This window comes from Pongo abelii, chromosome 14 (assembly GCF_028885655.2).
Source record: "Pongo abelii isolate AG06213 chromosome 14, NHGRI_mPonAbe1-v2.0_pri, whole genome shotgun sequence".
NCBI lineage: Eukaryota > Metazoa > Chordata > Mammalia > Primates > Hominidae > Pongo > Pongo abelii.
Genome location: NC_071999.2, coordinates 45,970,693 through 45,985,131, shown reverse-complemented (window position 1 = coordinate 45,985,131; position 14,439 = coordinate 45,970,693). Strand labels below are relative to the sequence as shown.

Here is a 14,439-nt window from a genome sequence, read left to right as displayed (position 1 = left end):
AGGTGATGAAAGTGATTTTTGTGACTTGCATACCAGTTACACAAATTCATTCAGATTGTTTTGTTTTGTTCTTTTGTCACATTTTTCCTTTGATAATCCAGAATGGCTGGCTTGATTCTAGAATAAGCCAATAAACTTGTGACTCGGGATTTTAAAAATCTGGTAGACTTACGCTGTAAGGGAGCATTTTCCTTTAACATTTGTTTCGACATAGTTTGCCCTGGTGTTGTTCAGTTTTTTTGGAGTACCACTAATTTCTTCCATACCTATGAGCAGGTAGCATGAATTTTCCATTCTGGGAGAGGCTCTATTGTAGCTAAACTGCCTATATTCAAGGATGCCTTACCTCATTTTATTCTTTGCTGTGTACATATTGTATAAGATTCTTGTCAAAGTCCATCTTTTCATAGCAGAAATTGCCCCTTTATGATTTTTTAAAATTCTTTGAGTTATATGGAATCTGCATGTTTAAACACTTACCAGTCTGGTAGTGACTACTCTGATATTTATTAATCTGCTTAGTTTGTAAGTAAAGTAAACATTTAAATCTGGTTAAAATTTACTATACCCCCCAAAAAAAACCTCCTGTTTGTTTACCTCATAACTGATTCTGTTTACATATACCCACACATACACAACCCACCAATACTATTAAGCTTTTAATGTGGACATTCCAATAAGAAAACAGATCATTCTCATTGACTCTTACTTTTTGAGATGTATGGCCAAATTGTAATTTATCCTGGCTATAAAAAGAAAAATCTAGGCAAAGACTAAAGAAAGCCAATTGTCATGACACAGTTACACTAGGATTAGACTTTGTTAAAAAACAACTCCACAAGGATTTGCAATGGAATTTCAAACATTATCTTGGGGAATTCTGGAGAAAAGACCATTTTACTTAGACCTTTATGTTTTTGATGGTGCTGTGCAAGAGAGAAGCCAGGATTTTTTCAGAAACACTCAAATACTGGCCAGACGCAGTGGCTCATGCCTGTAATCACAACACTCTGGGAAGCCAAGGCGGAAAGATCGCTTGAGCCCAGGAGTTTGAGACTAGCCTGGGCAACATAGGGAGACCCCATTTCTATTAAAAAAAAAAAATAGCCGGGTGTTGTGGTGCCTGCCTGTGGTCCCATCTACTCAGGAGGCTGAGGTGGGAAGATCAATTGAGCCTGGGAGGTGGGGGCTGCAGTGAGTTGTGATCTTGCCACTGCACTGTAGCCTGGGTGACAGAGTAAGACCCTGTCTCAAAAAAAGAAAAATAAAACAAACTTGTTTCAGCTATAGGTCTAATACAGTGATCATTTAGAAGGTAACTAGCAATCTATATATAATATACATTTTTTATCCAAGCGTTAATTGAAATGAGACTTTCATTATGACTTAGTAATGAATTCTAAGTGTTTATCTATAGGATCCTGTACTGGTAGTGGTTAAACTTGTGGACTCTAGAGTCAGATTGCCTGGGTTCAGATTTCAGCTTTTCCTGGCTGGTTGACTAGTAAGTGTCAATAATATATAGCCTAGTGTTGTGGGGATTAAGTGGATAAAGCCATATGACGTCCTTAGTAGCTGCTTCCGTCATCACTACATTAGGGGTACCACTGTATTCTATTTTACAGTTTATTATATTGAAAGACTCCCAAAAACAGAGACTAGAGAACACTTTTTACACAGTGCTGCAGTGAGTTTTTTTAGTTGAAAGTACATTGACCAGACACTTGAATCCTTTTTTCCCCTTAATTAAACCACATGTTTATCTATGTGACATTTATAGCAGGTACATAATCCATAAAAATGAGGATATTAGAGAACAAACGCCATTGGGAAGTGTAAGGAGGCTAATAGAGACAAGTATGTTTTTTTGGCACGGAGGTTAACATCCAAACATACTTGGCATGAAGATTAACATCCAAAGCAGCATCTTTGGATGTTAGTCTTGAATACTTGCCTTAGTCTTGAATACAATGTAAAGATAACACTGCCTAACATCTTGTACAGCTCTTTGTAGTTTACAGTCTTTTCTGTCTACACTTGGATTCTTACAAGTCACTGTATGATAGAGATCGTATTCTTCCCGATTTCTATAGTATAATGTTGTCTTGAATTTATTACTAAGTAACTAGGAGACCTGTATTAGAATCTTTCATCTGTGATAGATTTGTAGGGCAGGGTTACAAAGGCATCCAGAGTAATTACTGTTCAAAGTAACCTAGCTGAATTACTAAATAAGTCTAGATTCCAGTTCTGATTTACTAACACTCTTTTAGAGTATCAACTAGAGGATAATTTGTCTTTTAGCTGTTCATTAATTTCCTCATTAATCTTGACGATACTTGATTTGTTTGTTTATATTTTAAGGGATGATGGGATAATGCAGAACAGTATAAGGATTTGCTATATCATTTGAGCTAATACGTTGAAATATTTTAAGTTTTTGGAATGGTAATAATGTAGATTTTTTTTTCTTTGAAAATGTGCCAGTAACAATGAAAGAAACTGAGGAAATTGCCAGGGAACAATCCCCACATGCACAAAACGAGTAGGCCCAGATAGTTTTGTGAGTAAGTTATTTTCAACTTTACCAGCCCGGGCAACATAGTAAGACTCTACCTCTACAAAAAAATTTAAAAATTAGCATGATGTGGCAGCCTGTACCTCTGATCTCAGCTGCTTGGGAAGCGGAAGTGGGAGGATCTCAAGCCTAGGAGGTAGAGGCTACAGTGAGCCATGATTGTGCCACTGCACTCTAGCCTGGAGTCTCACTGACAGAGACCCTGTCTTAAAAATTTAATGAACTAATTTAAACAGTTTCAGTTCAGAGAGAGTTTCCTAATTCATTTTTACAAAACTGACGTAACACTGATACCAAAACCTGGCAGAATTTGCATACACACATATAAACACTAGGCTAATCTAAAAATTGATGTGTTGTTTAATAATTAATGAACACTTATTGTCTCTTACCCTTACCAGGCCCTGCACGTGATAAGCATTTTATATTTTCATCTTTAAAAGCCTGTATGGTGTGACAACTCTTGTTATCCCCATTTTACAAGTAAGGAAAACATGTATAATGAGGAATCTCAAAGAGGTTGAAGGAATGCATGTTACCCAGAAACACACAACTGTAAAGTGCCACTTGTATTGAAATTGACTGACCTGAGAGAGCCCAAACTCTTAACCATTATGCTAGGGTATAAGAGAGAAAAAGAACCATAAAGGAAAAAGAGAATATGGAAGACTATTAAGTAAATTGTCTTTTATACTGATTATATCTAGGATTAGTGCGATTTTTTACTTTTTCCCAAATACATTTATCTATTACATTTTTAAGAACTAGACTCATGTACTACACCTGTAGTCAGTAAAACTATGATGTTCTTATAATTTAGACCAATGTATTGAGCAGTGGGTACTACAACTACATAAACTTTTCTGCCTGGTTGCTAAAACTGCTTTTTATTTTATAATAAAGAATAGGACCCTGGGCGCAGTGGCTCATGTTTGTAATCCCAGCACTTTGGGAGGCTGAGGCGGATGGATTGCTTAAGCCCAGGAGTTTGAGACCAGCCTGGGCAACATGACAAAACCCCATCTCTACAAAAAACACAAAAATTAGCTGGGTGTGGTGGCACATGCCTGTTCTCCCAGCTATTCATGTCGCTGAGGTGGAAAGATTGCTTGAGCCCCAGAGGTCAAGGCTGCAGTGAGCTGTGATTGTGCCACTGTACTCCAGCCTGGGCAAGAGAGCAAGACCCTGTCTGAAAAAAAAAAAAGAATATAGAAAGTGTTTACAGGGAGCTTGAGTTAATCAACAGAAATATTTGGAGCTGTTTTAGTGGCATATTTTTTTAAAGTATGTGGAGAATTTGGCTATGAAGAAGTCTTCACAGAAAACTTTGTACTGGGCTTTGGAAATCTATTGCACAATCCTAGCTTGCTTTGTGTAATACATCAATTCCTGAAATCATTTAAAATACACTTTGGAATTTAGAAATAGTGGAAGCCATTGAGGAGGGGTACTGTATGGAAAGGAAGCAATGATGTTTCATACTCTTGGAATATAAATATGTTCTGTATTATTTATTCCCAAAGATAATTATTAAAAATGTGCCTTGGGGATTTGTTGAAAGGATTTCAACTTTTCACTTTGTTCACCAGTCACCCTAATTTTTTGTGTGTGTTTATCCATGTAGATGTACTGTGTGTAGAGATTTCCTTTAATTTTGTCATGGTTTATATGAGGTAATGAAGGAATACCATCATAGTATTTTGAAGATGTTTTGAAGTTTTGTTTCTCCCATCAGATGGACCTCTGCTTTTTAAACTTCTTATTGAAGTGTAGCATTAATACAAAAATGTACATCAGTAATAAGCATGCAGTTTATGAATTTTCACAAAGTGAACACACATATGTATCAACATTTGCTTTTAGTTGAAGCTAAATGTTGTTGCTAAGTGTGGGTGATTGAGGTTTGTTCACCTATGTTTTGAAAAGACTATTCTCATTAAAAATAAAACAAAATCAAATCCCAACAAAGCTTAAAGGTTAAAGAAAGCAAAAGAAATAATAAATAAAGCAAAAAATAATTAATAAACAAAAGGACAAGGCATGGTGGCTCACACGTATAATCCCAGCACTTTGGGAGGCCAAGGCAGGAGAGGATTGCTTGAGCCTAGGAGTTTGCGACCAGCCTGGGCAACATAGAGAGACCTCATTTCTAAAAAAAAAAAAAAAAAAAAAAAAATTAGCCAGACATGGTGGCATACGCCTATAGTCCCAGCTACTTGGGAGGCTGAGGCAGGAGGATTGCATGAGCCCAGGAGTTCACAGATGCGGTGAGCTGTAATCACGCCACTGCACTCCAGCGAGGCGACAGAGCAAGACCCTGTCTCAAAAAAATAAAAACAAAACCATGCCTGTCCATGTGAGATTGTAGTAAGTCGGTTTTTGAGAGTGTTTATTTCTATCCGTATCAAATGTTGAAGGGCTTTAATCATCAAAACATTTTATTTATTGCTTACTATATGCCATGCATTATCACAAATGATTTATTTACACATTATTCTTACAACAATTCTAGAAGATACTATTATTCTTATTTTGGATAGACGTAGAAACTAAAGCTTAGAGAGGCTGGATAACTTGCATGAGTTCAAATACCCAGGCCATGGTGGAGTCCTACCTTAAATAAGAACCTGAGTTTTTACTGTTACACCCTGTTCACCATGTGTGTATGTAGTGCATTTGCTGCATGGTAAAGTATTGTCAGATCGTGTTGTAATAGAGTGAGGTGCTGGGTTTTTGTTTTTTAAATCAAATGTAAAAGGAAGTGATTTCAAGAATAGTTCAGAAGTCCTCAAAGCAGTGTCTTCATAGGATAAGGCTTTGGGGCCTCAGTCTGATTCAAAGGCTGGGCACAGGGATTTGTCTCAAAGATTTGTTTTCATAGCAAGTGCAGCGTTTAATTTGTGTGCTTATTGGAGAGGCTTTGGAGTCAGGGGAGCTATTGAAGACTGTGGGAGGAGTAAGGCACCAGACCCCTCTTGGTGTTTTCTTGCCTTGATGCAGAGACATTGCGTGAACTGCTCGAAGGTGGGCTCGTTTTGCACCTGTCTTTGAAAAGTAGTGTCTGCTTTGGAAAAATGCTAAAGACTAAATTTAACTTGCTTTTTGTTTTGGGAAAATATTTTGTAGGTATTTCATTTTAAGCTATTTTAGAGAGGATTTTGATGGGATGTTTCACAATCACCATATACCAGATTGAGTTCTGCTATTAGAGAAACTTGGTAAACAAGTTATATGAAAGTTCTTGTGCTTTTTGATACCCAAAAACCTGATGAACAAAATTATTAATAAAGTTGGAATAATGATTCATGGTTTCTGAAATATCACATAGGACCTTGGATTGTAGTATATGGAACAAGCAAGCCTACTTAGGGGAGTCTCATATTGTCCTGCTTACATTGGTCACTTTCCTTCTCTTTTTAACTTGATGGTATTGCCACATATGTGATCAACCACAAGTGGAAACTATATCGTGGACAATGTTGAAATTTGGGGAACTGTGACTCTCTTCTGCTAAAACTTGGTTTGATTTTATTATTGCTGCAAAAATGTTTGCTGAAATTTTGCTTTCAACATATATCCTAAATTTATCTATAATTAATAGAAAGGGGAAATCTCTTTGGAGCTGTTAAGACCGTCAAGAAAGTTATGAAACAATTGCAAATTACTTTATCACTGCAGTAATTTGCTTCTAGATATTGAAGCTTTGGAAACCCTGGTCTTTGATAGATTTTAATTCCAGGAGATCTTCCCTCTCTTTTCCCCATTGTTTGTGGTTTATTTTAGTTCTGTTCAAAAACCAAAGGGGAAAATAATCTGCAAGTGACAAATAGCAAAAGATCTAATAATATAAAAATGTAATTGTTTGAATTACTAATATCCCAGATCTTGGCAAGAATAATTAGAGCTGACTCAACTTAGGGAATGCAGTTTTGAATGTTGTCATTCTTCAGAGCAGTGGTCCTGAAGCCTGGATGCAAATTGGACCCACATGGGGAGCTTTAATATTAGGCTCTGGTCACACCCCCCCCAGATAGTCTGATTTATTTTATCCCATGTGGGGTCAAATAGTGATATTCTTAAATGTTTCCCACTGTACAGCGAAAATTGATAGCACCAGTAGAATTTAATTAGATTTCATGATGCAAATAAAAGATGGAAAAGATGCTTAATATAATTATTTAAATGAGAGTTTTTAGAAGTGTTTGGAAGGTTTGGAAGGTCATTTTTTAAAGTAGCAGCCAGTCAAGTGGAATGTAATGTTTTTGTTAAGGCATCAAAGAAGCATTGAAACCTTCACTTCTTTTTTTTTCTTTGAGATGAAATCTCGCTCTATCACCCAGGCTGGAGTGCAGTGGCATAATCTGGGCTCATTGCAGCCTCTGCCTACCAGGTTCAAGCTTCTCATGCTTCAGGCTCCTGAGTAGCTAGGATTACAGGTGCACACCACCACACCCAGCTAATTTTTTTATTTTTTAGTAGAGATGAGGTTTCTTCATATTGGCCAGGCTGGTCTCGAACTCCTGACCTCAGGTGATCCACCCGCTTCAGCCTCCCAAAGTGCTGGGATTACAGGCGTGAGCCACTGCACCCGGCCAACACCTTTATTTCTTAAAAGTAGGTAACATCTTATTGCTTACTATTAGGAGTGTGGCTATTTTATGAATATCTGCTATCTTCCTGAAGCCCATCTTTTAAATAAATCTTGGGAAAGGGTCTGTTTGAAATGGTGTGGAAAAAACTGAGGTGGGTAAGATTTGATGATCTTCAGCAAAGAAACCTGAAGAGTAATATCCAATCTCAATTTAGAAACGATGAAAAGACTAGTTTATACAAGTTATTTTGGGCAGAGGGAACAAATTGTTAAATGACAGACTTAAAACTAAATTAAATTAAGTCCTATTATTGGTTGAATTGTGCCTGTGTGCACACCCACACACAAATTCATATATTGAAGTTCTAACCTCTAGTACCTCAGAGTGTAACCTTATTTGGTTGTTGGAAATAGGGTCATGGCAGATGTAATTAGTAAAGAAGTTACACTACAGTAGAGAGGAGCCCTTACTCCACTACCTGGTGTCCTTATAAAAAAGAGGAAATTTGGGCTGGGTGCGGTGGCTCACACCTGTAATCCCAACACTTTGGGAGGCCGAGTTGGGTGGATCGCTTGAGCTCAGGAGTTCGAGACCAGCCTGGGGAACGTGGAGAAACCCCATCTGTGCAAAAGATCCAAAAATTAGCCAGGCGTAATGGTGCATGCCTGTAGTTGCAGCTACTTGGGAGGCTGAGGTGAGAGGATCGCTTGAGACCGGGAGGCAGAGGTTATGGTGAGCTGAGATTGCACCACTGCCCTCCAGCCTAGGTGACAGAGGGAGAGCTGAGATCATGCCACTGCACTCCATCCTGTCTCAATTAAAAAAAAGTCGGGGGATGAGTGGAGTTGGATTTGGACACAGAGCCCATGTAAACATGAAGACCAGCCATCTATAAGTCAGAGAGAGCCTGGAACAGTTCCTTCCCCCACAGTCTGCAAAAGGAGCCAGCCCTGCCAAGACTTTGATTTCAGACTTTTAGCCTCCAGAACTGTGAGAGAATAAATTTCTGCTAAGGGACCCAGTTTGTAGTACTTTGTTGCAGCAGCCGTAGCAAACTAATATAAGTCCCAATATTTTATTTGTTTTGAAAATCTAAACCTAGGAAAATTCAGCATTTGAAATTTTACTATTTCTTTAAAAGGTAGGGAACCAGTTCTCTAGAAGGAATTGTAGAATGTGTGGTTCTAGAGTTCTTAGGTTCTTGATGACTCATACTTTAGCCAGTCACTAGTCAATCCAGTTTACAAAGCAGTTTATCATGAGCCCAGATCAGCAGCTGGAGTTTCAGGAGTGTGCAATTTTTTTCTGTTTATGGTAGTAGAGTGGGAAGAATCTTTCTAGTCACCTGAGAGGTGTTTCCTAAATGTATTTTGTATATACAGATTCAAGCCTCTTACCTGACTTATTCATAGTCTTTCTTTTTTTTTTTCTTTTTGAGATAGAGTCTCGCTCTGTCACCCAAGCTGGAGTGCAGTGGTGCGATCTTGGCTCACTGCAACCTCCGCCTCCTGGGTTAAGTGATTCTCCTGCCTCATCCTCCTGAGTAGCTGGGACTGTAGGCTCATGCCACCATGCCCAGCTAATTTTTGTATTTTTAGTAGTGGCGGGGTTTTACCATGTTGGCCAGGATGGTCTCGATCTCTTGACCTCGTGATCCGCCCGCCTCGGCCTCCCAAAGTGCTGGGATTACAGGCGTGAGCCACCGCGCCCAGCACCTAACTATTCATATTCTTATGAAAATCTGAAGTTAGTCTCTTTTTTATATATGGATTAATAGCACCCCGGGGAAACTAGAGATGAACAGCTTTGAATATACATCCCATGTCAGTGGACTAGAAAAGAATGGACCATGCCTTTCATGATAAAAGCAAGTACCTCAGAAGGAGAAGGCTGTAGAACTAAATTAGGAGTGATCCTGGGAAGTGCCCTGCTGACCAAGAAGAACTGGCTATTCCCATGAGAAATTTTGTTATAGACTCTGATTGGTGAAGCCTTGGAAATAATATTGAAACTCATACCTCCACCTCAAACACAGCTCCTTAATTATTCTGGTTTTCTAAACAGAGCCAAGTAAGTATGCCAGCAGAACAAATCTACCATGTTTAAAGCTGACTACAATAGTGTATAAGTAAAGGACATGGACCCTGGAGTCAGTTCAAGTTAGGTTTATGACTTGGAGTAGATTATTTCCCTTGCCTCTGTTTTCTCATGTGTAAAATGGGTAGTCCAATGTGTCTCCATCATAGCATTTTGTGATGATTAAATAGAGTGATAATTCACGTAAAGCAATGTGCAAAATGTCTTGTGCATATTAAGTACTAAAAAATGTTGGTTAATAGCAATGGCAGCAGCTATGTGGCCACGGTGCATGCTACTCCTCTCCCATTTTAGTGCATAAGAGCGAATAATCTCTTCTCGTGAAATGTTATAAGCTCAGACAGTAGAATCCATGAATTCAAAATATCAACAAAGCAAAACCTGGAAGGGCCTGTAGGATCAACTGGTGCTCTTCATTCATTTAAAGGTTCAGAAAATAAGGTCACGAAATCAGGGTTGGAGAAGGCCCTAGGTCTCCTGGTTCCCAGTTTTTCTTTTCTGCTACATGTTGCTGCCTTCTAAATCACAGAACCATGTGTCTCTTTTCATTCTTCTTCTTCTTTTTTTTTTTTTTTTTGAGACAATCTTCTTCACCCAGGCCAGAGTGCAGTGGTGCGACCTTGGTTCACTGCAACCTCTGCCTCCCAGGTTCAAGCCATTCCCCTGCCTCACCCTCCTAAGTAGCTGGGATTGCAGGTGCCCGTCACCATGACTGGCTCATTTTTTTTTTTTTTTTTTTTTTTTTCAGTAAAGACAAGGTTTTACCGTGTTGGCCAGGCTGGTCTCGAACTCCTGACCTCAAGTGATCCACCCGCCTTGCCCTCCCAAAGTGCTGGGATTGCAGACATGAGCCACCACGCCTGGCCACTCTTTTTTTAATCTCAAAGACTTCAAAACTACTTTTCATTCTTAATAAACCTTTTGCTTCAAAGGAAACGTTTTTTTCTCTTGACGTTTGTGTGTTTGAAATTTTTCTTATTAAATAGTTTAAAAATTATTAAATTTAAACTGAATTTAATTATGATTGTTTAAAGCAATTTGGAGTATGCCTGACTGTACATTTACTGTCTGTTATGGAACAAAGAAATTGGTAGCAGTGATTGCCTGTGGGAAGGGCACTGTGGTAGAAGTGACATGGATTATAAAGGAGAATTCTGGAGAATAGAGTAACTACTGGTTAGTAGAACAGGACAAGGAATAAACCAGTAATAAATATCTGTGGTTAACCAAAACTCAAGAACTGTATAGATTCAAAAATTTGGAAGTATCCCTTGTTATGTACACATTAGCACTCTCTACCCAAGCTACAGGAGCCAAATAGATTTGGATAGGGAAGAATACTTTGGTTTCATTTGGGTGAGAACTGCTCCTTTGAATTGCATTTTACACGCCTGTCTCTGACTTATCAGTGGATGAAGTGATGAGCTCTGTTCCTACCTTGTACATGGGTTTTTGCAGCATAAAAGTGCTTAACTCTGGACTAAGCCTTGTTAGAAGACCAGGAGCTTAATTGAGCTTTTAGAAGAGAAGAAAAGGAAAAGTGTTTTAACAAGTCCATGTTCATGCTAGGTGGGATTGCATGTCTACAATTTACCTGTCAAAAAAGGGAAAGGGAAGGCTAGCTACACTTCTCTTTAAGGTGTGTGAAGTGTATTTGTGTGAGTTACAGTATAATTTTTTTCTTTCTTTTTTTTTTCAGTGACAGGGTTTTGCTGTGTTGCCCAGGCTGAAGTACAGTAGGTATTCACAGATGGGACTGTAGCGCAGTACAGCCTTGAACTCCTGGGCTCAAGCCATACTCCTGTTTCAGCCTTCCAGGTAGCTGGGACTACAGGCACATGCCACCAGGCCTGGCTTCTATAGTATAATTTTTGAGCCTCCTAGTTTCTCTTTTAAAATTTGTTTTACTATTTGAAGAGTCGGTTACTTTTCTAGCTAGCTTCCTCTTTTCTGAAACAGGAAGAAACATTTTGAAATAAAACGATCCAAATGTGTTTTAGGATTATTAACCATAAATTTCAGAACATAGCATTCTCGAAGGCAAGCATATTATCTGTTTAGCACCTACGATACATATTTAATTTAGGCAATTAAATTATTATGAGAGAAGTAATGTCTAACCTCAGTGTGTAGTTCTGTAAACAATTTTAAAAGATTGAGGCTGCTTAGTTGTAATGAAACCATAAATAATATTTTGAATATAGCAGACTTACTTAAGGAAGATAGCAAGGTGCCTGGCATTATTATCTATGAGCAGGAACTTTTTCTTACATTTAAGAAGATAGCTTGAACCTGGGAGGTGGAGGTTGCAGTGAGCCAAGATCGCCACACTGAACTCTAGCTTGGGCGGCAAAGCGAGACTCCATCTCAAAGAAAAAGAGAAGATTCTTTATAGAGAAGTGTTTAGTTAAGAAACATAAAATTTACCTAGTTTTGAGTCATCTTCCCACAAGATACTTATTAGTAACTTAATAATAGAGAAACCTGGTAGATACTACCTTAACTAAGTGATGAAAATTAATCTAGGCATGGAGATATGCCCTTGTAGTCCCAGCTATTTGGGAGGCAGAGGTGGGAGGATCACTTGAACCCAGGAGTTTGAGTCCAGCCTGGGCAACAGAGCAAGACCCTGTCTCAATAATATGAGCATAAATATATATTAAAAATTAATATCCCCAGCAATGGGGGGACAAATAGGTATTTTGGACCCCCTGACATGATATATTTGAAAGGACATAACATTATTTCTTTGGTATTCCTACCAAAAATGCAAACTGAATCTAATCATAAGGAAATATACAAACCCAAATTGGTAGACATTCTACAAAACAGATGACCTGTACTCTTCAAAAGTGTCAAGATTGTGAAAGACAAAGATCAAAGCACTTCTCAGATTAAAGGAAAAGGAATTGTTCCAGGTTAAAGGAGTTATTAAGAAACATGATATTTGCTAAAGGAAACCTATAATCAAAAAAGATTTTTTTTTAACTTTTTAAAAGGACATCAGTGGGACAATTAGAAATTTGGATAATGTCTAAAGATTAGATAATAGTACTGTATTAATGTTATTTTCCTAGTTTTGATAATTATGCTGTCTTTTTATTAGACAGTATTTTTATATTTAGGAAATTAACACAAAGTAGGGTTAAGAAGCAGTATGTCCAACACTTTCAAACACATCAGAAAACAATATAGGTAGAGAATGATAAATAGAAGTGGTTAAATGTTAGAACTGAGGGAATATGGGTGAAAGTTGTATGGGAATTATTCGTGCTGTTTTTGCAACTTTTATAAGTCTGTGATTATCTCAAAATGGTAAAGGAAGTAGTAGCTTAATGAGGTTTGCCGCTAATTAACTGAGTTTTTAGTAGGTTGTTAAAAACCCTCTCTGGGTCAGTTTCCTCATCTATAAAATGAGTTAGCTGACTTACATTAAATTGTATGGGTCCTTTCCATTCTAAAATTCTGTGATATTATAACTAGACATTAGGAGTAATAATTTATACTCTTAATATAGCCATACTTGAAAAGAACAATAATAGAAAATGAGGGTTAATTTTCCCACTTAAGTCAAAAGCTGTTGTTAAAACACGGCCTTTGTGCCAAGCGACAGTGTAATATTAAGCTCACAGATTTTTTTTGTTTTGCCAAAAAACTTTTATTGAGATTTTATTTAATTAACATTTTATTTGTGTGTCACTTCTTGGTTCATGCTTATACATTAATGATATCTTATTATTATTTATTTATTTTTTTTTTTTTTTTGAGACGGAGCCTCACTCTGTCACCCAGGCTGGAGTGCAGTGGTGCGATCTCGGCTCACTGCAACCTCTGCCTCCCAGGTTCAAGTGATTCTCCTGCCTCAGCCTCCCTAGTAGCTGGGACTACAGGCGCGTGCCACCGTGCCCAGATAATTTTTATATTTTTAGTAGAGATGGGGTTTCACCATGTTAGCCAGGATGGTCTTGATCTCCTGACCCTTGTGATCTGCCCGCCTCGGCCTCCCAGAGTGCTGGGATTACAGGCGTAAGTCACCGCGCCCGGCCTTCATTTTTAAATTTTAATGCCATTATTTGGTTGTAATAGATACAAATTACCTAATGCCTAGAAAGATTGTAGAGATACAGCCTGATGATCTAAAAATTAAATTGATGGCTGGTATAAAATAGTTTTGAGCAGTATTTAACAAAAGCAAAACTGTGTTAATCCTTTGTTTTCATTTTCCTCTCCCTAACCCTTCCCAGCTTGGTGATCCAGCTATTTTTCCTGCCGTAATTGTGGAACATGTTCCTGGTGCTGATATTCTCAATAGTTATGCCGGTCTAGCCTGTGTGGAAGAGCCCAATGACATGATTACTGAGAGTTCACTGGATGTTGCTGAAGAAGAAATCATAGACGATGATGATGATGACATCACCCTTACAGGTGCGTGTGTCTCCATCCAGTAGGACCTTGCTGCAGCACAGCTTTAGGCAGTGTCCTAATCCTGAGGATGTGGGGTATAAAATGCCCCTAACTTGGTTTTAAACTGTATTACCTTCAGAAGCTAGAGCCCCACATGGAGAAGAAAATTACATTTTCTGTTTCATCTGCTGGATTTAGTACTGTTTTGTCATCTCCCATTTCTCCTTTCCTAAATATATTGAGATGAATGTGACAAAATAAGAGGCATTTAAAAGGAACCAAACCTACTAAATTCATCAAGTCTTCACTGAGCAGTTTTGTTTTTTTTTTTTTAAAGAGATGGGGTCTTACTGTATTGCCCAGCCTAGACTTGGACTTCTGGGCTCAAGTGATCCTCCTGCCTTAGCCTCCTGAGTAACTGGGACAACAGTCATGCACCACCCCACCCAGCTCACTGAGTACTTTCTTATATGCCTTCCTCCATATTCCTGTGAACAAAATGAGTTGTTGTGTAGGGAAAGAGAGAGGAATGTTATTTTCTTACCACTGCCACAGGAAGCAAAATGGTGGGCCATGATCCAAATGTACGATAAGGTCCTGGGATTTATAGATTTCTTTTCTGGTTCAGTCAGAACTAGAAAGATATTTTAAATTTGAAGATTAGGCTACATAAATGTGAGATTGTAGTAATAATACTTTCATCACTTAGTTTGAGAAAAGTGTTTGGAAGTAAATATTTGCATCTTTATTCATAAAAGGAAGTTTATC

General features: G+C 38.1%; 1 protein-coding gene across 1 annotated transcript in view; it reads left to right on the top strand.

Annotated features, from left to right (window-relative positions):
* ELF1 (E74 like ETS transcription factor 1) overlaps positions 1-14,439 on the top strand; it is a 46,826-nt gene that overhangs the window by 9,740 nt on the left and 22,647 nt on the right. Inside the window, exon 2 of the mRNA XM_009248600.4 lies at positions 13,512-13,692. Coding sequence (XP_009246875.2) covers positions 13,512-13,692 — 181 coding nt within the window. The remainder of the gene's footprint in view (positions 1-13,511; positions 13,693-14,439) is intronic.